This window comes from Centroberyx gerrardi, chromosome 18 (genome assembly GCF_048128805.1).
Source record: "Centroberyx gerrardi isolate f3 chromosome 18, fCenGer3.hap1.cur.20231027, whole genome shotgun sequence".
NCBI lineage: Eukaryota > Metazoa > Chordata > Actinopteri > Beryciformes > Berycidae > Centroberyx > Centroberyx gerrardi.
Genome location: NC_136014.1, coordinates 8,122,859 through 8,145,728, shown reverse-complemented (window position 1 = coordinate 8,145,728; position 22,870 = coordinate 8,122,859). Strand labels below are relative to the sequence as shown.

At 46.9% G+C, this 22,870-nt stretch overlaps 1 protein-coding gene across 1 annotated transcript in view; it reads right to left on the bottom strand.

Annotated features, from left to right (window-relative positions):
- Positions 1-3,532: 3,532 nt before the first annotated feature.
- Positions 3,533-22,870, bottom strand: part of fut8b (fucosyltransferase 8b (alpha (1,6) fucosyltransferase)) — a 30,568-nt gene continuing 11,230 nt past the window's right edge. Inside the window, exons 4-9 of the mRNA XM_071904354.2 lie at positions 22,686-22,800; positions 18,511-18,748; positions 12,207-12,453; positions 5,442-5,618; positions 5,179-5,329; positions 3,533-3,873 (exon numbers count right to left, since the gene is read on the bottom strand). Coding sequence (XP_071760455.1) covers positions 3,535-3,873; positions 5,179-5,329; positions 5,442-5,618; positions 12,207-12,453; positions 18,511-18,748; positions 22,686-22,800 — 1,267 coding nt within the window. The 3' untranslated portion in view covers positions 3,533-3,534. The remainder of the gene's footprint in view (positions 3,874-5,178; positions 5,330-5,441; positions 5,619-12,206; positions 12,454-18,510; positions 18,749-22,685; positions 22,801-22,870) is intronic.

Here is a 22,870-nt window from a genome sequence, read left to right as displayed (position 1 = left end):
TTTTGCAGATAGGTGGTTTTGCAGCGAAATGCTTTTTGTGCAGTTTTTGAGAGTACCTGTTTCCACAATCATGATATAGTCTTTTGTTTCAGCACTCAATTGAAAACACTGATTTATTGGATCCGCAGCAGGGATCACTGATAAGACTGTGTGCCAAACAAAACGCCTTTGTTCCTCTGAGTGATGATGTGCTTCTCGCCTGCTTAAGTCGGCCCAACTCTGTGCCAAGAATCAGGTTTACAGAGTCAGGGGAGATATGCTTAAAAGAAAACATGTGGCGGCAGCCGCACCGAACTAATAACTGCCAAAGTGCGGCCGATTAATTGCCGAGTTGATTTTGAAAAGCGGGAGAGGGGGGGAAGATTGACACCTCGCAATCTATTTTCGCCCCGGTGAAAACCTGACAGAGTTGAAGTTCTTTCCCCTCAGCTTTGATGTGGGCCGGGCACCGCGGGGCAGGCTCCGCTTGTTCCCGCCACGCCGACAGGGCGCTGATTGGAGCCGGCCGCGACTACAATAACCATTTCCATTTCCACTCTTCTTTTTCATGAGTCAGTCGGAATGAATTCGGCCGTCCTTTACAAGATTAGAATTCCGCGAGGCGACGGCGCGCTCACTTATCTCTATATAATATGAATTCCATCAGAGGTACATGGCCGCATTGAAATCCCGGCCCTTGTTCTTGGAGCGTTAAGGCGAGGCCGCGGGGGAAAGGACCGCGTTAGTTTGGGGCCGAGTGTGACCCGTCGACCCCGGAGCGCGCTTAAAAAAACCCCCAAAAAACGGATCGGGCCGCTACAGGACGGGACGGTTTCCCTTTTCGCGAGGGAGAGCCGCCAACGAGCGCCGCGACAATTAGAGCACAAAGAAAGAGAGCGAACGAGCCCGCTAAAAAAACCCAAACGCTCTCTTCCGGGAGCGCCGGCCAATTAACAGAATAATTAACTGAACTAACGTCTCTCTTAAATGACTGTTACAGACCACTGTGACAGCGCCGAGTGTGTTTTAATTAAAGTGCCCTCCAGTTAGCGCGCGCATTTATAAAGCCCACGAGGGACTCCGGTGAAAAAGAGATGTTCGGCGAGTGTGTGTGTGCGTGTGTGTGGCGGTGTGTATGAGTTTGTTGTCAGGCGGAGGGGGAAAAAGCAATAAAGCCACTATTCTCCATCGCGTGCAGCAAAAACTCATCGCCGCCGCCGAGTGCTTTATCTTGTGGCTGTCCAATGGAGCATGCAGATCGGCACTGAAATTAAAGAGGGATCTGTAATGAAACTCCCACCCCCCCCCCACCTCCTCCACCCCTCCCCCCAAACTGAATAAGACAACAGGACAGCGCATGAATAAGACACAGAGGAAGAAATCATAAACGATGTCGACACGCGGGAAGCGGGAAGTAGGCCACTAAGGCTGTCAGGAGCGGGAAGTGTACCGGTTCTTCTCTGCCGTACCTGTGTTACGGTTCCATGGGGAGTACGCTGCTGTCAAATGTTTGGTATTTGGAGCAGGGAATGTCATGTAGCGGTGTGAGGCGTATTTAAATGAAGACCTGGCATGGTAACGTCTCTATCGAGCTCGATCCGCCGCTTGAAACGTTAACGCAAAAGACCAAATGAAGACTTTTGTTCTGACGTGACTCGAAAAAGTGACGCCTACTATAAAAAACAATTCGTAAATCAACATTCAAACAGATTCCGAGACACCGGGGCGCCCCCCCCCCCGTTCTCTGTGTCGGAGTTATCAAAGACAAACTTCAAGTATTGGCTTTTTATTTTTCAAAAAATGGATATATACCCCTTCTGGAAATGAACTCTCCAAATAAATAAAAAGCCCCTGGTTCTCGGTTTTGGAACGTGCGCAATGCGGTTGAAGCATGTTCAGCCTGATTGAATGAGCAGGTGCCGCCAGTTAAGAGGGACGGAGGAGCAGATGGTGAACAGAATCAGACGGAGGAGGGGGAAAAAAAACAACAAAAAAATAAAAAAAAAACGCTGTGTTGGTTTCTCAAGTTTATTCGATCTGTGGTTATCAAAGACAATGCCCAAGAACATAAGTTATGAAAAAAGCCTTCATGATGGGGGGCGGGGGGGGGGGGGGATGGGGGACTCTTGAATCTGATATGACATAGCATTATCATTTTTAAAACATAGGCATATTTTTTTCCTCATTTATTTTAAAACAGCAATGTTAAAAGTAAAAAATAAAAAAATAAAATAAAAAAACAAAACAAAAAAAATCAGAACAAACGAACAAAACAGACGGACAGGAGAGACAGCGGAGATGTCAAAAGGACATTAGCTCAGTGGAGTGCTTCGTTTGGTGAGCCTCGGGACGGCTCCGGTGTGTGTGTGTGTGTGTGTGTGTGTGTGTGTGTGCACCATGAGTTCACCATTAGTCCACCGCTCTTATAGTCTTACCATTGTTCACCAGTGGAGTGACTGGAGCTCACCATTGTTCTAAGTGCCGGCTGAGGACAGTCCCACTGTCGCCGCCGGCCTCCCGCTGCACAGAAACACGATTCAGCCAGAAGGAAAAAAACACACTGCTCACCAATAACAGGCACCAGGTCGCGACATGGCCCCTTGAGACTTATACAGCACACACAGGCAGGCACACACACTCTCCCTCTCACACGCACGCACGCACGCATACACACACACGCACGCACACTGTACAGTATACAATGCACAACCCCACGCGCACAAAATTAAGACCGTTAAAAACACTCGATAAAAGCACAGTATGGTATTATAAAATCAATTGCACGTGTAGAGACGACATGGAGGAAGCACAGTGAAGATGGATGGAGTAAGGAGGGAAGGAAAGCTGTGAGCATGGCAAGAAGAAGATACAGTACATTCAGTAAACAAAAAAAGGAGAACAAACAAACAAACAAACAAAAAAATAAAGGCAAGATTAGAATCAAAAAACCACTGAAAATAATTAAATAAAAATCAAAACACTTTTTTTTTTCTCTCCCCCAGTTTATAATTGTTTGTTTTTTTTGTGTCCTCGTTTTTTTTTTTTTTTTTTCTTTTTCTCTTCTCGCAGCCGTTGATTCGAAGCTCACTCTGGGGGGCCCGCGCCAGTCCCAGTCCCGGTCCCAGTCCCAGTCTCGGGAGAGTGAGCTTGGTCAGTTGTGTAGATTTAATTGTTTTCTTGCTTTGTTTAAAATCAATGTTCACTTCTACGTCTCTACATTGCCCCAACTTTTTGAGCGTCGGGGGCCGGGGGTAGCGGTGCGGTGCAAGTCTTCCGACGACCTGACATATGCACGGGCATTTACACAAGTGCACACACACGCACGCACGCACGCACGCACGCACACATTCACACACAGAGTGCATTCTCATTCCTATCACCCCTGGGTACAGGCTTTTTCTCTTTTCTTCTCAGCTTAGCGCGCTAAGAACCCCTCTCTCTCTTCTGTACAAAAGCAGCCTCCTTCCCTGGATCGGAGTCTGTGTCTTTCTCCTTCGCTTTCTTCCTCATATCTTTTTTTTTTTTTTTCCCTTCCCCTCGCACGTCTCCCATCTTTTACTTTTTCTGAGCGCTGAGCAGTTTGTCCGCCTCGGGGTACGTGGGGTACTTGACGGTCTCGATCTTCTCCTTCACCTTGTAGGAGGGGTAGAGGCCGGTGCGGCCCAGCTTGCGGTTGACGCCCTTGGAGTAGCCGTCCCAGTGGTTGCCGGCCACCCCGATCACGTCGCCGGGCTCCAGGGGGATGTCCTCGCTGTTGCGCGGCTGGTGGGGGAAGATGGCGATCTGGTTGTGGGCGTTCTGGCCGCCGAAGTAGTAGATGTCGTCCAGGGAGTAGAAGAAGGAGGAGGCGTCCGGGTGCAGCGTCTGCATGATCTCGTACGCCACGCGGCACACCTGGGACAGAAGCAGAATCATTTTAAATCTTTCTAATAAATATAAGGGAACTAGTCTTGGTGGCAGAGCTGCAAAAGTGTATAAACATGTTAAAAAAGTACCGCAGTACATACTGACGCACATGGCACAGGGACAACAGCATCTTGCGAGACACACAATAGACAGCAGACTATACATATCACTCCTGATGGAAGGCATACTAAGTGACTCATCCGCGTCAGTTCCTTGACACGCACTAATAAGCCCGGAATATGGATGGGAATTATGTGGGCCAGCACATTATTTTTAGGGTTGGCAGGAAGCTTAAGAACCCATCCACCCCAATGTTATAACCCGCGATAAAAATACCACTTTAAGAATTGAGATGATCAAAATAATGGACGAAAAACGCCATTGTAATGTCAAAGCCGTAATGAATGGGCTAATTGTTTTTTATGCTTTCGAACACAAGCGAGCGAGGCCGAGTCGGGTTTGATGCTGGCAGTGACACGACGGTAATTATCAAAGTGGTTCCTGCCCTTGTCGCAAATTGGACACCTGATTGACACTTGGCTCTCCTACCCGGCCGTGATTTCAAGACGTTGCGTAACGGAGCGAGGAGCATGCTGTAAGCAGAAGACAGCCTTGCATATGAAGGGTGCATTTTAAATCACGCTTTTTTACACAAAGGCTTTTCTATATTTGTTTGAACCTATTTTACTCTCATTGTTTTATTCTGCTGCAGCCCTGTTCATAATTCATGACAGGTATTTTTGTTGTTTATCTTACTGGCTTTGATTTGTAACTGTTTGATTATCTGTTTCAAAATGTGCTATTAAAATAAAGTTTCTTATAATTATTTATGATGACAAATAGATTTTTATTATTATTATTATTAATACAGATCATACTACTACTACTACTATTACTAGTCCTACTACTACTACTACTAGAACTACTGCTACTACTACTACTACTTAATAGTAATAATTTCCTTTCCTAACTCTATTCTAATGGTTAAAGACAAAATGAAGTGAAAAATGACATTTTCCATGTCCTAATGTACAGCCATTTAACAATATGGACAAACAAAATTACAAAAAAATATATATTTTCTTGTATTTTTAAATCAAAAATGAATTTTCCTTCCTAGAAAATGCCACATTTTTAGTGGTTGCTGCATTGGGTACCAGTAGCCGTGCACAGAACTTTCCACGTTCACTCAGTGGTCCACCCAGCCCACTTTTGAACGATCCCTCCCCACATCATGTCCCACCTCAACCTTCTGTTTCAATGCTGAATGTGTATTGTGGAGAGTGGGCTGACCTGCGAGGAGAAGGTGCAGACCAGGAAGTCAGCCTGGGACAGGAAGTGGATGTCCAGGATGACGCCCCGCAGCGAGTTCTCGGTGTAGCGGTTGTGAAGGCCCGCCGACCACGAGATGGAGTTGTCGCTGATGAACTCGTAGTCCGGATACCTGGAAGGGACAAGAAGGCGGGTGGGTGGAGTCAGGTCGAGTCACAACAAACGCTGAGGAGGTCAAAAATGAATCTACACACACACACACACACACGCTCGTGCACACTGACTTGGTCTTGGCCTCCTGCAGCAGCGAGGGGTCGTCGGTGGCCAGGTAGACCCGCTTCTTGTCGACGTGGACGCGTCTGGCCAGGTGCTGGAACTGCTCCTCCACATGCAGCATGTACTCCTCTATGGGGTGGAAGGCCGCCTCCGTGCCCACTTTGTCTGTCCTCCTCACATGGACTCTGCAGACACACACACACACACACACACACACACAGACAGTGTTACAGACCCAGGCTGGAAGCGACAAATCACATTTACTTAGGCTTGCTGAGTTCTTAGACTTTTTCAGACTTCTTAAAACACACTTTTATAGAGTTGGCTTTATGCAACTGCTTTTGATCCTGCTCACTTTTAATGTTGTGTTGTTTCTTGCTAATTTCATCAATGTATTTATCTTCCTTTTAATGTTTTTTCTATTGCTTAAGCTTCTCATTTTATCTCCTCGTTACGTACGTTACTTTTCTTGTTTTCGTCTTCTTGTAAAGCACTCTGTAAACTCTGCATTAGAATAAAGTGTATTATTATTATTGTCAGATTAATTGTGATATCTTGGTATAATTACAGTAAACAAATGAAACCATGGTGGAGACAACTGTGGTATTGTTGGTGCTAGTGTTGCCCCTAAACCCCGCTGCGTCCCGTGGCTAAGCGGATGCTGCTACTCGCCCCGCCTGGCGTTGCTGTGCATGAGTTTGTTTTCTCTGGGCCTTTCACTCCTTCCACCATCTGCCAGTGCCAAAAACCATGAAAGCTTTAGCTGCATTTGTGCTGACAGAACAGCGCCGTCTTCCTGTTTTTTTTTTTGCTGTAAAGCAATCCAGCAGATTTCCCGCCAAATCTGACCCGGTAGCTCACAATGTAAAATGCAGAGTAGAGGCCAGTAGAGGCTGCCAATCTTCTTGGCGGTGGCCTCTTTTGCTCAGTAATTCTACTAATGGCGAATGACTAATGGTGATAATTTATCAATGTTAAAATGCTACACATTGCACCTTTAAGTATATGCTGATTTAAAGCTGCACCATGCAAAACTTTTATGTAAAAACACCTGTCTTCTCAGCTTAAATCACAAAGTGGGGCTGAATCCAGGGCCTTTCTTCTGTTGGTTTGAAACCACTGAGTATGGTGGTGAAGAAATGAGGGATGATGTTGATTCATGCTTTGTTTGTACTTTATTTATTTTTTTTAAAATTATTATTAAAAGAACCAAGTTTGAACTCTCTACCTTTGTGCATTGCCTGGGAAAAATGATATAGAATATAACATTTTAACAACTTTTTACATTTTCTCAAGTACATTTTTTCACACCAGTAATTTCGCTTCTGCTTAAGTAAAATTTCAGCAAAAGCAACGGCGCTCCTACTTGAAAAGCATATTTTGGTGCTCTTTCCGTCACTGGCAGGAACCAGTGAGATAGACATAGAGATATCAGAGACGGAGAGGAGCGAGGGGACCGAGAGAGAAAGCGGGAGAAGAAAGAGAAAGAGAGGGCGAGAAACGCAACAAAAAAAGAGAAGAGGGAAAGAAAAGGCAAGCGGTGACAGAGAAAGTGTAAGAAACACAGCGAGAGAGAAAGCCAGAAAGGGAAATAACAAACCCAGCTGAATCTTTTTTTTTTTTTTACTGTGTCCTTGTCATCCCTTCTAGTAAGCGAGGACAAAGAGAGAGTGCTGTCACCGGCTGAACACATGAGAAAAGGAGCGGAGCTTGAAAACGGAACAAAGAGCGGGCAAGAACAGAAACATTTCCTCTCCTGACATTGAGGCATCCCTCAAACTGACGGACGGCGAAACACAATTTGCTCCATCCAGAACCATTCAATTACAAAAACCACCGCTGCTCCATCTGCATTGTGACTCCTGGCCCTGAGGGGCGAACCAAACTTCAAAATCTAAGTGGGGAATAAAAGGAGTTTTTTTTAACCTTTACTTATCGAGGGGAAGGTCGACTGAGCATGTGCGCTCTTTCCCGGCAACGCCCGGCTTCACATTTCGCACAGGTCCGCGCGTTCCACACTGGGAGCCGCCCAGTACAACCACAGTCTTCTAGAGCAACTCCACTGGAGCAATTGGGGTCAAGTGCCTTGCTTTAGGGCGCTAAACAATAGCTGTTGAGTGTGTATTCACTGTCCCCAAGCATGTTTTACCAGTTGGTCCTGGGATTCAAACTGCTTCTCTAACCTCTAGGCTCTTTTGTCCTACAGAATGGGGGGAAAGAGAATGAGGTAGAGGTAGAAAAGGTAGAGGCAGAGAAGAGAGAGAAAGAGGTAGAGTGGGAGAGGTACAGAGAGAGAGAGAGATGGAAAGAGAATAAAGAGACTGGGCCTAATTGCTAAGACTGGCCGGAGATCAATCAGTCAGTATCGGGGATGCTCACCGGAGCCACAGACCCCTTTATTTACATGGCAAATAAAACCCCAAAGTAAGGAGAGAGAACTGAGGAGAGGGAGGGGAGGGAGAGGGAGGGGAGGGGGGGGGACCTACATACACAACAGTGGGCACAACACGATCTTTCATTTGGTCTCTCTCCCTCTGATCGGACGGAGGGTCTTGACTCCGGGCTTTCCCGTCCTTTGTCAGGGTCTCTCTGTCCTGCTCTCCCTGTCCTGCTCTCCCCTGGCTTCTTTCATGTCTGCTGTTCTTTTTGTTCCTGTGAACTCCCTTTGTCTCGCCCTTTTCTCTCTCCGTCAGAGCAGAGACAGGGGCCACAGTGAGGTGTTGCTTACACCCCCCGAACCCCCCCAACACACACACACACACACACGCACACACACACACACACAACCACAATTCAATTCAGTTCAGTTCAGTTTAGTTCAATTCAATTCTATTCATTCTATTTATTCACGCAATACCTGAGCGGCAGGGCAATTCTCATGGTGGGCATAAAAGCATACATTAAAAACATCAAACACACACACACACACACACACACACACACACACACACAAGACATAACAAGTGCAGATTACGTACAGTCCCACAGTGCATTTGTGGTGATGATATAGCTTCTGGCATATTACATACATACATAGAAGCACTGCTTATACAACAATATGCTTCATTATAAAATGCCAAAGTATGTGTTGACAAGATTTACCTTTACATGTATCTCACCATATGTCACTTTATCGCTGCAGTCCATGCAAGCTAATAGAGGAAGAACCCAGAAGTGCATTCTACGGTCATGTGACGTCATGTCAAATCATTTGAGTGTGAGAAGAGGATTGTGGGAATTTTGTGAAAAATCGCAGCTAAGATGTGAAGATTTTCACAATAATACAACTTTTACATCCTTTGTATTAATTAGATACTGCTCAATAAAGAACAAGGTTGATATAAAGGAAGCTATAGCTCCATCCAAGTTATATTATTTGCACTTGCAATGACATTTTAAAATTTCTGATTACGTTCTAGCAAGCCAACGCCATCGCTAGAAAGATTTGTGGCTCAGAAATGAACAGAATTCTGCAGACTTATACTTTGTTGTCACTGAACTTTTATCGTATCGTGGTTCTGTCGAATCGTGAATCCCATATCCCCATAGAGAGCTGAACGTGCCTCTTGGTTACCGTAGCGATAGCGCCGTCGTCGCATTAGTGTTCCTCTCTCTTTCTCCCTGACTGGCCATGCTAACAGTAGGCAAGCTTTAAGTGCTGACAGGATGGAGCTGCCTGTAGTCTGAGGCATCCAGCCCGCCTGCAGCCAGCCTCTTAACAAGGAGAAGGGAGAGGGGAGCATGGCGGAGGGACGGGTGGGACGGTCGCTGGTTGTCGGGACGGCTCCCCCCCCCCCCCCCACTCCCTCCATTAACCCCCCTCCAAGGCCCTACCACCGCCCTCACGCCTTTCCTCCACAACGTTTCACTATGGATCTCTTTCAATCCCACTCTTACTCTTTCCCCTCCCCCACTCTCCACACACACACACACACACACACACACACACACACACACACATACACAAACACACCCCACCCCGCCTTCCCCCGCAGTGTTGAGAGACGCGCTCAGGCACTTTGTTGCAACATCAGTGCAGAGCGGAGCGGATGAATCAAGAGCTGAAGATGGGAGAAAAAAAAAAGAAATAGAAACTTTGTTCTATCCAGCACTTCATTTCAATACGCTTTCCCCAGAGGGGAAGGAGTGGGGTGGGAGGTACGGGTGGGGGGGGGGGGGGGGGGGCTGAGGTTCTCTTCCACCATGGGAGGGAGGGAGGGAGGGAGGGAGGCATAGAGCGGGAAAGACAAAAGTAAAGCGATAGAGATGTGTGGAAAAAAATTTTGAGAGCGAGAGAATCGTGGGATTGGATGCGCGCGGGGGGAACGCGAGGGAGAGGTGAGCGCGATACGTACGAGAAAAAAGAGAAAGCGCGGAGTAGGACGAGCAGATGAAGATGGAGGGACGATCACAAATGAGAGGCAGCGAGAGGACGGGGAGGATGAAAAAGCCGGGGATGAGTCAAGGCAAAAAAAACACAAAAAAAACCCCAAAAAGAAATGAGGGCTGGGAGAGAGAGAGTGACGGTAGCTGCAGGGTTGATGAAAGGCAGAGGGGTAAAAACCAAAGTGAGGAGTAGAGAGAGCAAGAGAGAGCGAGAGAGAGAGAGAGCATGAGAGAGGAGGCAGCGAGAACCAAGCAGAACAGGACAGGATAAGTGAGGGAGAAAGGAGGGAACGACAGCTCAGAGCAAGATGGAAAGAAGAGAAGGGGGAGGGGGAGGGGGGGGGAAGAATTATGAAGAGAGAGAGAAGCTGGCACACAAACTATGAACATATGGGTGTGAGAGTTGTGAAGGGAATGACAGAACGAAACCAGGCTGAGTTCAAAAAGTATTAGCAAATAACTCTTAGCGTTTGTTTTAAACTACTGCCTGTACCAGACGGGTGGAGTTTGCCTCGTGGGTCAGTACAATGAAACTTTAGACAATCTCAGCAAAGTACTTGAAAGTCAATTTCATATACTTTTCCCATGACTGACGGCTTACCTGACACTATCTGAGTTGTCCTGATGTGGTAAACCCCCACCCCCCCTCTCGTCTGGTACGCTAAGCAGGTGAAAACAAACGCTAAATACTATTTGAGCCAGGTGCGAACTAAACAGAACGGGACAGGATAAACAAGGGGGCGAAAAGGAACTAGGGATGAAAAGATTTATGAAGGGAAAGAGGTTGGCACACAGCCTATGAGCGTATGTGGAGTGCTTGACGGGGAGAAAGAGAAAAGTAAATAAATAAATACCTAAACACATCCATCCCATTTGTCGGAAGCTGTCCTCCAAAGTGACTTACAGTACTGTGAGTGCATGCATTTTTTAGAAGGGGCGGCCCTGCTGGGAATCGAACCCATTACCCTGACAGTATTAGTGCCACACGCTGTACTGGACCACAACAAGAAATCGTCCCTAGCCAGTTTCAAACCGGAGACAGCGCAAGACTAAGCTTTACATGGATAGACCACAAATCATCCAGTCCAAATTTCAGCCTTAAAATCTTATTTTTCTTAAATCAAGTGAAAAATTCTACCAACAGGTTGAGAACAGGTAGCTCACTCCACCACTATCAAGAAAATGATACTTGAGTCAAGAACATTTTTAAAACAAGTTGATTTGCACTGGAGAAAAGTGAATCCAACTTGTTTCACATCAGGTGATACACACATTTTCATGACTGGACCTGAAATGGGACATGAGATATTCCTGTTCTAGCCATTTTTAAGCATTTTAGCCAATTATCACAACGCCACATGACCAATCAGCTCTGTATCTGTTCAGTGGCCATTAGAGCTGCCCTTCTACCACTGGACCAAGTTTTGGAAAAATTGGCAGGGTGGTTATGTCTAAACATAGTGCTCCCATGTTGTTTAACTGGGCCAATAATGGAGGGTTTGCCTCTTCTTCTGTCTGCTGATAGGCCACAATGTTTGATGGTGTTTGATAGTGACGTGAATCCATTTGGAAGTTATATGCCTTTATATGAGAAACCACGCCCACCGCCACGCCCCCCTTTGGCCAATCTGTGCGAAAAGTGAATCAGTAATTGTTTGCCCCATGACCAAACTTTCCACAAAGTTTCATGCAAATCCGTTCATGACTTTGGGACAGACAGACAAACAGAAAAGACAGACGGAATGGGGCGAAAACATAACCCTTGTCCAACTCTGACCTAAGATGGATACTTTGATGGGATCCTAAAATTGGGAGAAGTGGGTCTGTGTCCTGAAGACAATTCAAATTCCCAGACCAGTTGGACGGGGAAAGTGAATGAACACTTTCCCCTCCCTCACCATCTACTGCTGAAGTACCCTTGAGCAAAGCACTGTAAACCCCGATGGCTCCTGCAGAACTGCAACTGCAACAGCAGAGGACCGTGATCGCACTGGCCAACTCAGTATGAATGTAAAGCGAGGCGGTGATGAAACAGCAAAACACTTCCACGGATAAATAGAGGTAAAAAAAACCCCACTATTATCAAATTAAGTTATTAATATTATTGCATTAACCTTGCATTAACCTTACCCCCCACCCCCCCCCCCTCAACGTTTACCCAAAGCAGGGTTTGTATAATTCTACCACCCTTACAGCTATGTCTTTGTTTTTGCCGCTGTCCTCTTTTCTTATGTAACCCTATTTCCGTGCCTTTTGTTTGTTTTGACTGTGAAGTTCTTTGTGAACTTGATTCCAGAAAAGTGCTGCAGAAATAAAGTTGCTACTATTAAAGTTATTATTACCGCAGAGAAAGGAGGACAGAGACTGAGAGTGTGGAGCGTCCTTACCCGATGATGGGGTGTTTGAAGCCCAGCTTGGCGGTGGTCTGCTGGATCTCCTTCTCCAGCCAGGCCTGGGGGCGCACCAGGTACTTGACGAACTGGGACACCCACCAGACGGAGGGGTCACCGTGCAGGCGGTGCAGCCGCTGGGCCAGGTCTTCGGGGATGGCCAGGGGCAGGTAGGGGGGCCGGGGGTGGAGGCTGTCCACTATGGGCAACTCCACAACCTGGACGTCCTTGTCGTGGGCCTCACCTAGAGGAGGGGGGTAGAGGAATAAGAGAGTCAAGATTCAATACTTAATTGCCTTTGTTGACAGAGTAGACTGGAATTTGCCTCAAGATGAAAACATGATATGGGGCAGCAGAGGCGACCTAGTGGTTAGAGAAACCGTCCCGGGTTCAAACCTTTTGACAGTAACAGGGAATCTGTAGGTTTCAGAAAGCCAAGGAAGAAACTTTTTAAGACCTTTTTAAGGCTACCTGGAATCGAAAAAGAAACAAAACTGGCAAAACAAGCTGATTTCCAATTGAACACAGCTAATGAAAGTTCTGACACAAATGGGCAGAAAAAGAAAAAGAACAAGAAATTAATTGTTAAGGGACAGGATGTCCACTTGTTAAATAAAGCAGATAGAATGAAAAGAAAGTTTCATATCTAACTACTACAAATCCTGTTATGTATTAAACTAAGACAGGATATGCAGTGCAAAGAAATCCAACCCAATTGCATAGTGAAAAAATAAGACCTCTAATAACTGTAAGACCTTTTGATACTTTTTAAGGCATTAAATTTAGGCTAATTTAATGATTATTATTAATACATATTCACACTTTTTAAGGACCCCTGAATACCCTGACCAAGCACCCACGATGCTGAAGTGTCCTTGAGCAAGACACTAAATCCCTACCAGCTCCGGGGCTGCTGTTCTGTATCTGACCTCTGACCTTCCTGGAGGCACAAAAGAGAAAAGAGAAAGAGAAATTTCTCTATGGGGATCAATAAAGTATAAAACAAGCTGTTTTTATTTCATTCTCTTCTTGTGGGCATTCTTAATATGTATGCTTTGGCAATGCAGTCTTGGAAATAAAAAACAAAAGCCTGCCCAAATAAAATATTATTGCATAGTTATTGAAAAAAAGAAAAAAAAAGTTCTCTTAAGAAAAGCTAAAGGTAGGAGAGTACGCCTTGTCAGGTTTGGTGATATGCTGAATTTTGAGGAATATGGGAGTGGAGGCAAGCGTTTCTGCAATACCATTATCAACAATACTTTTGTATTATTTTTTCTAATCCAACACATAGATTTTTTTCTTTCTAAAGATGCATTTTGCAGTTTTACCTATTTTTAAGCACGGCATAAAGAGTAAACAACTCGAATCTGTAATTAACTCAGCTGGTGGGAGGCGGGTGGTTTTTCATCGAGTTTCATTTGGTGCTGGAAAAACTAAAGACCATAAAATATCGTTACCCAAAATAAAAACATTCATATTGTGATGCAGCCCTTTTATACTATGGATTCATTCCTATTCTAACCTGAACCCAAATCCCTTATCCCCCTGTGCGTCCCGCTGTCCTGAGTGACAGCTGCTCTTTGCCTGTCCTTCCTTTAAAGGCCAAGGTGAGCTCCTTTGTACCCAGGCTGTTCAGGGCCAGGGGCCGGGGCCGGGTGGGGGGGGGGGGGGGCGGCTGGCATCGGCCCCCCTGGAGGCTGGGTCCTGCCTGGCAGAGGCCCTGGGCAGAGACGGTTGAGCGGGGCTGATTAGGAAGGTCAGCCTCTCTGGGCGGCAGATACTGTAGCCTCCCTCCCCTCCGCTGCCAGGCCAGAGAGCCTCGCCACACAAAGGAGCAGCAAGGCCGTCGCTCCATACACACAGAGGCATGTACACACACCTATATATGTGTGAGGACAGTTGGACGGCATGCGAACACACAAGCGCAAGCGCAAGCGCACACACCCGTACAAGCACGCACGCACCCACCCACTCACCCATGCACACGGACACACACACACACGCGCACACACACACAGCCCCGGCTAATCTCATCTCACCAGAAGGGATATGCCTGGCAGACACAACCTTCACTCTCTTCCAGTCTTAAAACCCAAGGAGAGTTTTTTTTTGTGTATGAGTGTGTGTGTGTGGGTGTGTGTGAGTGTCTCTCACTTTAAACCAGTGATTTAAAAACAAGTTTGAGTCTTGTGTTCTGTCAGACTAAAGAGGCTGCTCTAACTGCCACAGACAGGCCTAATACAGCTGCAAACACAGCCTCCACAATACCCTTCTAAATAAATGGCATAATGACTCATTAAAAGCGGTCTTTCACAGAAAGGGTACATAAAAAACATGTTAAAAACAAGGACACAGACACAGAGGCTTCAATTTGAGTGTGTGCGTGTGTGTGTGTGTGTTTGTACGCCGGAGCATGAACTGAATATAAATTGGTAGAGGCATTAAATATTGAACGGAAAAAATATTCCCAGGCCCGTCTTTGCTTATATAACAGCATTGGCAGGATTCACATAAGGGGGAATGGGCATATTTTTGAGGCCTGCACTTCTTGGCACAAACGTACAGATATGCAGTACCTCTTCCTCCCACTGCTACCTAATTAGATCACAAAGCTATTCTAAATTTCATCTCAACTCCGATGCCCCGTGAATACATTTATGCTCTGTGACTTAAAGCATAAGGGTCTGCCCTGAAACAGAATTCATATATTTTATCCCTATGATCTATAGTTCAATAAATATTTGACAAGATTAACATAGCGACGGAACCGGAGAACCGGGGGTGACACCGTCCAGACACAGAACCTGGAGCTTCTCCATTGATAATAAATTAGAGACCGAGTTTATGAACTTACAGAATGCTTGTTTGAGATTTTACATGGCAGGGAATATTATGTCTCCCCTCCCTCTGTCAGACACATTCATAAGGCGGTAATATCTCTACACTGAACCTCAAAGGAATGCACTGACTCTTCGGCAAATTAGCTCTTTGATCAATGAACCATTGTTCGACGGGCAGATTGGTAACAGTTTCCCCTTTGTGTGTTCGGAATTTCGTATATTCCCAGGCCTCGGGGGTGACGCTACGCCCTCTCACGCCGTTCACGGAGCATAAACGGCGTGCTAAAGCATTAGCATGCATGGTGGCGGGCTAAATAAACACACAGAGGTGAGAACAACCTTTCCCAGTCTTCCCCCTCGCTCAATGGTAAGTCGATCTGAGAACTCGCTTGTCAAATTGTCAGTGTATTCCTGTAACATCAAGGTAAAACCCGGTCTGGGTGTACTGAGAGACTCCAAGGACACGGATGAGCAGATAGACAGGGAATGAGGCATCCTCACCACATATATAATGGCCTGTGTTTCACACAGACAGTGAGAAGCAACTGACAACCTCGCCGCTTTCTTTCCAAACTTCATCTATTTTCTCTTTTTCAGACAACCGTTACGCCGCTGTTGTAGAGAGAAAGTCCTGGGGGGCAAACACAGCGTATAGGATTTCTATTTTAAGGTGGATTTTCTCTTTAACCGTGTTTTCCTCTTTTCTCATTTACGGAGGGAATCAGTGCCGGTCCCATAATGACTTGACCGCTCTCTCTCTCTCTCTATCTCCCTCTCCCTCTATCTTTGTCTTTTGCCCTAAGCTATATGTTTTTCCTGACAGAAACACATATAAACTGTATGCACACACCATGCATTCTCTCTCTGTCTATAAACATCTCACATCCTAAGGGAAACACTTCATAGAAAATGGGCTAACTACATATAGATATACGAGGAGAGGCTGGAAGAAGTGGAGAAAAGGGAAAGGTCTTCTACTTGCAGACTGGGAGGGCTGCTCCGTTAAGTGCCCACCCCAACACATACATTAGGCAAAAGATACAAAAAACTGCCCAATGTACAACTTCAGATACCCGAGACAGTATGCAAATTTGCATGTGAAGGTGACCACAAAGGACCGGTGGCAATTACCACAAAACGATACAGAAGAGAGGGCAGGATGAGGCCTCATAAGTAACAGAATTATAGTATAGAATTGGAGTGTCCCATTTTATCTAACCTGCTGTCCCACTTTGGCAAATGCTAAATAAAAATAGGCTTTGGGCACACTGTACACAAACAGGTGCCTCATGCTTCCTGTAAATATATAACAGCATGACTAAGCAATACGTTGAGGAATTCAGACGTGTATCACCCACTGGGGGCTAGTATGTTGAATTGAGACAGAATTCAGAAATGCAAAAAGTGTCCCACTCATGCTGAATTCACCCTAAAAAATTATATTATAGGCTACATTTACATTGTGCACATAGATGCAGACCACACTGCCAACCAGACCACATTGTCATTTTAGGCTAGTTGCACAGCAGGCAACATACACCAGTCAAAGTACAACTTGCAAATGTCCATACAGCAGCCATGGGAACATCCACCACAAACCACTAATAATAACACAATTTGAATTAAGGCTGAAACTCACTTGCAAATTTAGGGCCTAGTATCTGAACAGCTGGCATAAGCTTGCATGAGATTTGCAAGAGATTCCTATTCACTACAATCACATAAATGTGCTGACATGGGCACATGCTCCGCTTGACATTAATGAGATATCGAAAGTATATCTACACCCCATCTGAGGCTTTTGGGTCCCTTGGTGGTCCAGGGCTCCAAGGAATGTGCCCTGCATGCACTGTGGGTAAAACAGGCATGAACACAGGCGTAGCAAACTACCCAACAGGCTTATGTTAGCAACGCCTATGCTAGTGAGCTGGCTTGGTCAAAACAGAAAATGCTGCCTCTGCACATTTACGAGTCTGTATAATAATGAGAATTAATAACTTCAAAATGCTAACAGGCATCAAGAGAGATGAGTAGCATTGCGAGCGAGCTGGCTGTAGGCTGCAAGCGCCCAGATGGCCTATATGGATCTATAGGAGGCCATTTGTGAGAGACACCAGAGAAACACATTAGATAGTGGAAAAGGACACATGAAAGGCAGAAGAATGAGAGGGAGAAGGCGCTGGGAAAGCAGGAGATAAGGCCGGAGAAAGAGGGAGAGCCCAGGAGAGCGCGAGTCAAATGGAGCGATAGCAGAAAAAAATGAAGAGCTGAGAGGATGTAGCAACGAGGAAGACAGAGCAATGAGAACGAAGGAGATAGAGAGGGAGCACAGCGGGCACGGCTTCATGGAGTAAATCCCAAATCATCATTGATCTTCATTTACAGATGCTTAGGTCCTGTCAGCCTGGCAGAGGCGAACACACTCGCACTGCAGGACTGTGGACGGTCAAGCAGTCAAGCATGTGGTAAAGTTTGAATTATTCGATTCCATCTGACATTTTGGTCAAACATGAGTTATCTGTATAGCGCGGCTCTACGAACAGCTCTACATGTGGCATAAGTCAGATTAATGGAAATGTTTATCTAAGTGGGTAAAAATGCAAATTAAAAATTAGTATGGCAATATTAGTTTTGCCAGCTGGGATGTGCATACTGCAAAAATGTTCATCTTAACAGGCCATTTAGTCTTAAACTGTTATTTATTTATTTATTTTTTTAAATCAAATGAAAAATTCTGCCTGTAGGGTGAGACAATTCCATTAGTTTCCAATGCAGTTTCCAATGTTTCAGTTGTTTCAGGCATTTTCTAGAAACAAGTGTCAATATTTTGAAACAAGGCAGAATAAGACAGATGACTCCACTTGTATCAAGAAAATTCAGATTTTATCACTTGCTTTTAAGAAAATTCTGATTTTAAGACTCAATACTAGATTAAGTGCTATGTTAAGATGGATATTTTTGGCACTGAAATGTAAAAAAAAAAGGACCTGTTTTATCAGTCTTAATGACAAATTGGGGCTGCAACAGAGAGGAGCATCCCATCCAACTCAACTGAGACACCATAGAGTCACCCTTTTTCCCGAAATTCATTTCTGGTGTCAGGTACAGTCGCTGGAAGTGACAAATCAAAACTTAAGAGTGACACAAAACTTTCTCTTAACAGCAGTGAGTGAGCGCTCTGTCCGGAGAAAGCTGGATTCACTAATGAAAGCTGAACCTGCTGTGAAAAGTTATTTTTCCCCCCACTACCGCCCCCCCTACCAGCAGAAGAAATTCAGGTCAAGTTACACGCTTTTTCTGGGTAGCGAAGTACTTCAAACCTTCAAAAATTCAAACAGTTACCTCTCGCTGCCACTTGGGGCCGCCAAAGTGCCGGTTGTCTCAGAACTTTACCATTCCCAAGCTGTGTATACACGTGCGATGATGGTGCGTGTGTGTATATGCGTGTGAGCGTATCTTACCCGACCAGTGTCCGGTGGTGGCCCCGGTGCGGTCGGTGCAGGTGTTGCTGACGGGCAGGAAGACGGTCTCCCAGCCGCCGGTGGCGTAGCGCCAGTTGTGGGACTCCAGGATGAGGGTGCGCTGGGTGCCGTAGGCGATCATGAAGCAGTAGACGACGTGGTGGAGCTGGCAGCCGTAACCGCAGCCCTTATTGATGTTGCACACCAGCTTCCTCGCCTTGCTGCAGTCTGGGGGGTTCTGGGACGGGGAGGAGGAGGAGGAGGAGGAGGAGGGGAAGAGGAGGAGGAGGAGGAAAGAATGTTTCAACCTTTTTTATTGCTTGACCTTCGTATTGTATCTCTCAAAGCCCCGCTCTCTGACTTGTAATAACACACGGCTAATATCGTTTTCCTCTGTTCCCTCTGCCTGGCTGTCTGTCTTATACTCCGCCTCTCTCTATTTGTCTATGATACCCTCTCACTCTCTTTCTCTTCTTCTCCCCCTCTCTATTTTCCTCTTTCCATCCCTCTCTTGTTCTCAACACCCCTCTCTCTCTGATGCTCTTTCCCCCCATTTTTCTTGCTCTCTCATCCTCTACTTCTCGCTCTCTTTCCCTCGTTTTTCACTACCTCTTTTATGCTCCCTCTCTCCCTTTCTCTACCTTTCCCCCTCTCTTCTCTTGCTCCATCTGCTTCCCCCTGTCACTTATTCTCCTCTTCTCCATTTTCCTCTATGATGCTCTCTCTTCCCCTGTCTCTTTTTTGCCACCTCTCTTTTCTCCTCCTATTCTCACTCTTTCCCTCTCTCTTTCCCCCCATCTCTTTTCTCTACCCCCCCTTTCTCTCTGATGCTCTCTCTCCTCTTCTCCCTTTCCTACTCTCTCTCCAATTTGCTCTTCCTCTGATTCCCCACCTCCCCCTCTCATTCCCCATCTCATAAATTAGCTTCAATATCATACAGAGACTGAAGGGAAGAATACCAAATGGGAAGCACTGGGGGAAAAAAACAAGGATTTTTTTTTTCTTAAAAAAAAAAAGAAAAAGTGGAAGCCAGCAGAGTGACACATGCTGTGTTGTCGATGAGTCGCCGGGCGGGTTGTGATTTGCTCGGCAGCCGGTCTGAGCGTCTCCGCAACACTCGTGCCAACCGGCTTCCTAAACAGCAATTACTGGCTGATGGGAGTGTTTTCCTCATTAGGCTGCTGCAGCTGTAGATGGTTCACGGTAATCAGGCCGCCCGGCACCCACCAGCTAACGCTGCCTATCACACGCTAGCAGGAGAAGAGGAGGAAGAGGAGGAGGAGGAGGAAAGGAAAGGAGAGGAGAGGAGAGGAGATGATAAAAGAGGAGAGGAGAGGAGAGTAAATGAGTGGAGAAGAGAGGAAAAGTGAGGAGATGCGAGAAGATGAAGAGAGACAGGAGGAAAGAACAGATGGGAGACGAGGAGATGAGAGGCGAGGAGAGGTGAGAGGAGGAGGAGAGGAGAGGAGAGGAAAGGAGAGGCGATGAGAGGTGAGGAGAGGCGAGGTGAGAAGAGGAAAGGAGGAGAGGAAAGGAGGAGAAGCAAGGAGAGGAGATGAGAGGAGAGGAGAGGTGAGAAGAGGAGGAGAGGTGAGGAGAGGAGGAGAGGTGAGGAGAGGAAAGGAGGAGAGGAAAGGATGAGAAGCAAGGAGAGGAGAGGAGAGGAGAGGTGAAAAGAGGAGGAGAGGAGAGGAGAGGAAAGGAGGAGAGGCGAGGAGAGGAGAGGAAACGACGAGAGGTGAGGAGAGAAGAGGAGAGGAAACGAGGAGAGGAGAGGAGAGGCGAGGTGAGAAGAGGGAGGGAAGTGAGGAGAGGAGAGGAGAGGTGAGGAGGAGAGGTGAGGAGAGGAGAGGAGAGGTGAGGTGAGGAGGAGAGGAGAGGAGAGGAGAGGCAAGGAGAGGAAAGGAGAGGAAAGGAAAGGAGAGGAGGAGACAATAGAGAAAGAAAGGCGAGGCGAGGAGCGGGCGAGGCTCCTTCATGCTTCGCGAAAACTTATTACCGCCGCCGCCGCTCAATAACATGAGCCGAGCGGGGCAGCCATCAGTGCTGACAGAACAAGCCACACAGGTATTTCCTTGGAGGTATTTGCTGCCGGTTCACTACCAGCCCCACTGGTGTATGTTAACTTACAGCGCTAATAATCTACCGTGGCGTTTTGACAAAAGGACACGTTGAAAGGCTGTTTTCCCGTCGCAGCGGCTAAATGAGATCGACGTGCGGCGGGGGCCGAGCGCCGCGGAGGCCGCCGTCGGATCTCGGGGCCGATAATGGCGAGGCTGGAATGGCGGCGAAGTGCTCTGAGACCCGGTTCAAGGATAATGACGGCAGATGCGAGCACAAAGGCGGCCTCTGAGTGCCGCTCTGTAGGTTAAGTGGCTGCTTAAACGGTGCGTTTTTCGCGAGTGTGCGATGCAAAGGCAATTGCAGCGCGATTCAGTTCTGAGAGACCACAGAGATATTGTTTGTGGAGGGAATACGCCTGAGAACAATAGAATATGAGGAATAGTATGTCGAGTCAAGGCCAGATAATTATCTGCTACAGGTGCCCACGTTCGAGACGCACGACATATTGGAAGAGGAGAGGAACAAAAGATGTTTTAAGTAAGACACGCCGACATTTTCATATAAATAAATGAAACAGCAACAGCGGTTTGTTTGGAATAAACAGAAGAAGAACTGGGTAGTTAGCATGAGCAGCGATAGCCACCATGGCTGAACAGACTAAGAAAAGAGAAGATCAAACTTCATCAGCAGAAAATCCCCCAAAAAGATGACACACAGTCCCGCCCACACTGTTTGATTGACAGGTGATCTCTGGGAAGTGCAGTGCAGAAACACCACAGCAATGAGCGCTGAGCAGCAAAGATGTTGAAAAAAAAATCCAAAATACAATCTCGCATATGACCACTTTAAATGCCAAAAAATTGAATAGATAGTACAAAAGAAATATATTTCAAGGCGCCAGTTTTGTGAGCGGACAGATGGAGCAGACGCAGAGATGGAGTTAGTTAAACCGGGAATGAGGGGAGAGAGGCTGGTGGGGGTGGCAGAGACAGCAGGATAGGAGGGAGGAGTCTCTGGCTCTGTGTGTGTGTAAGCGAGAGAGAGAGACAGAGCGAGAGATAGCGAGAGACATACACACACACACACACAGACAGAGCATCTCTTTGAGTATGAGCGTGTGCATCAATCTTGCGGCGGCGGCGCATGTGTACGCGCGTGCGTCGCATTCCCGGCGTAGGTGTGGGTGAATCCATCTGTGTATGATTCTGTGTGTGTGTGTGTGTGTGTGAGTGCGTGTGTGTGTGATGAATTAGTGATGGCAGCCGGTGGAGCGGTGTGATCCCTCAGCGGTGGTGACAGCAGCTGTTAGCGGTGCCGTCTCCGCCCAGCCAGACTGACTGGGTCCTCTTCATCAAACACACCGGCTCATTAATGCTGCGGGGCCCGGCGCCGCACCGCCCCACCCCGGGCCCGACAGCACCGGGGCTGGGGAAGGGGAGCGGGGTCGGCTGGGGGTGAGCGGAGGGGTCCTGGAGCTCGGGGTGTGTGTGTCACTATACCTGTGTGTGTGTGGAGGTGTGGGTGTACGCATATGCATGTGTGAGCGTGTGCACATGTGTCTATGCCTGTGTAAGTGCGTGTGTGTGTGTGTGGGTGCTTGCGTATGCGCTTGTGTGCGTTCGTGTCCGTCTCTTGTGTGTTTGTGTGTGTGCATGTACGCTTGTGAATGTCTGCATATGTGTGTCTGCCCATCTGCAGTGTGTGTGTGTGTGTGTGTGTGTGTGTGACTGGACAGATGACAAGCAGCAGGAGGCCTCCCTTGTCAGATCCGACTGCTGAAACACTCTGCTATCACACCCCTCACCTGCTCCTCTTAGAAACTGATGGTGACAGTTATGTGTGGTGCAAATGAGACAAGCAAGTGTGAAAGATGTCTCCAAATATATGTGTGTGTGTGTGTGTGTGCGAGTGTGTGTAAGGGAAAGGTTTGCATGACTGCTCACGACATTTGTGTGCCTATATGTGCGCGCGTGCCAGTTAGAGGATTGAATGCGTGAATGGAGACACCGCGTGCGTGTGTGTGTGTCTATGACTGTGTGTGTTTGTGTGTGCGTGTGTGTGTGTGTGTGTGGGAGGCCAGTTGTTTGGGCAGCAGGTGTTCCTGTAGATACCTGTAGGTAGGTGATTCTGTTCTGGACCAGAGCCGACAGGTCCTTGGCCTCCTTCATCCTCCATTCGCCCACTCCATCCACCTGGCTGAGGTAGTACAAGTCTGTCATGATGGACCTACACACACACACACACACACACACACACACAAAGAAACACACATGCATATTTTAAATGCTTCATCAGG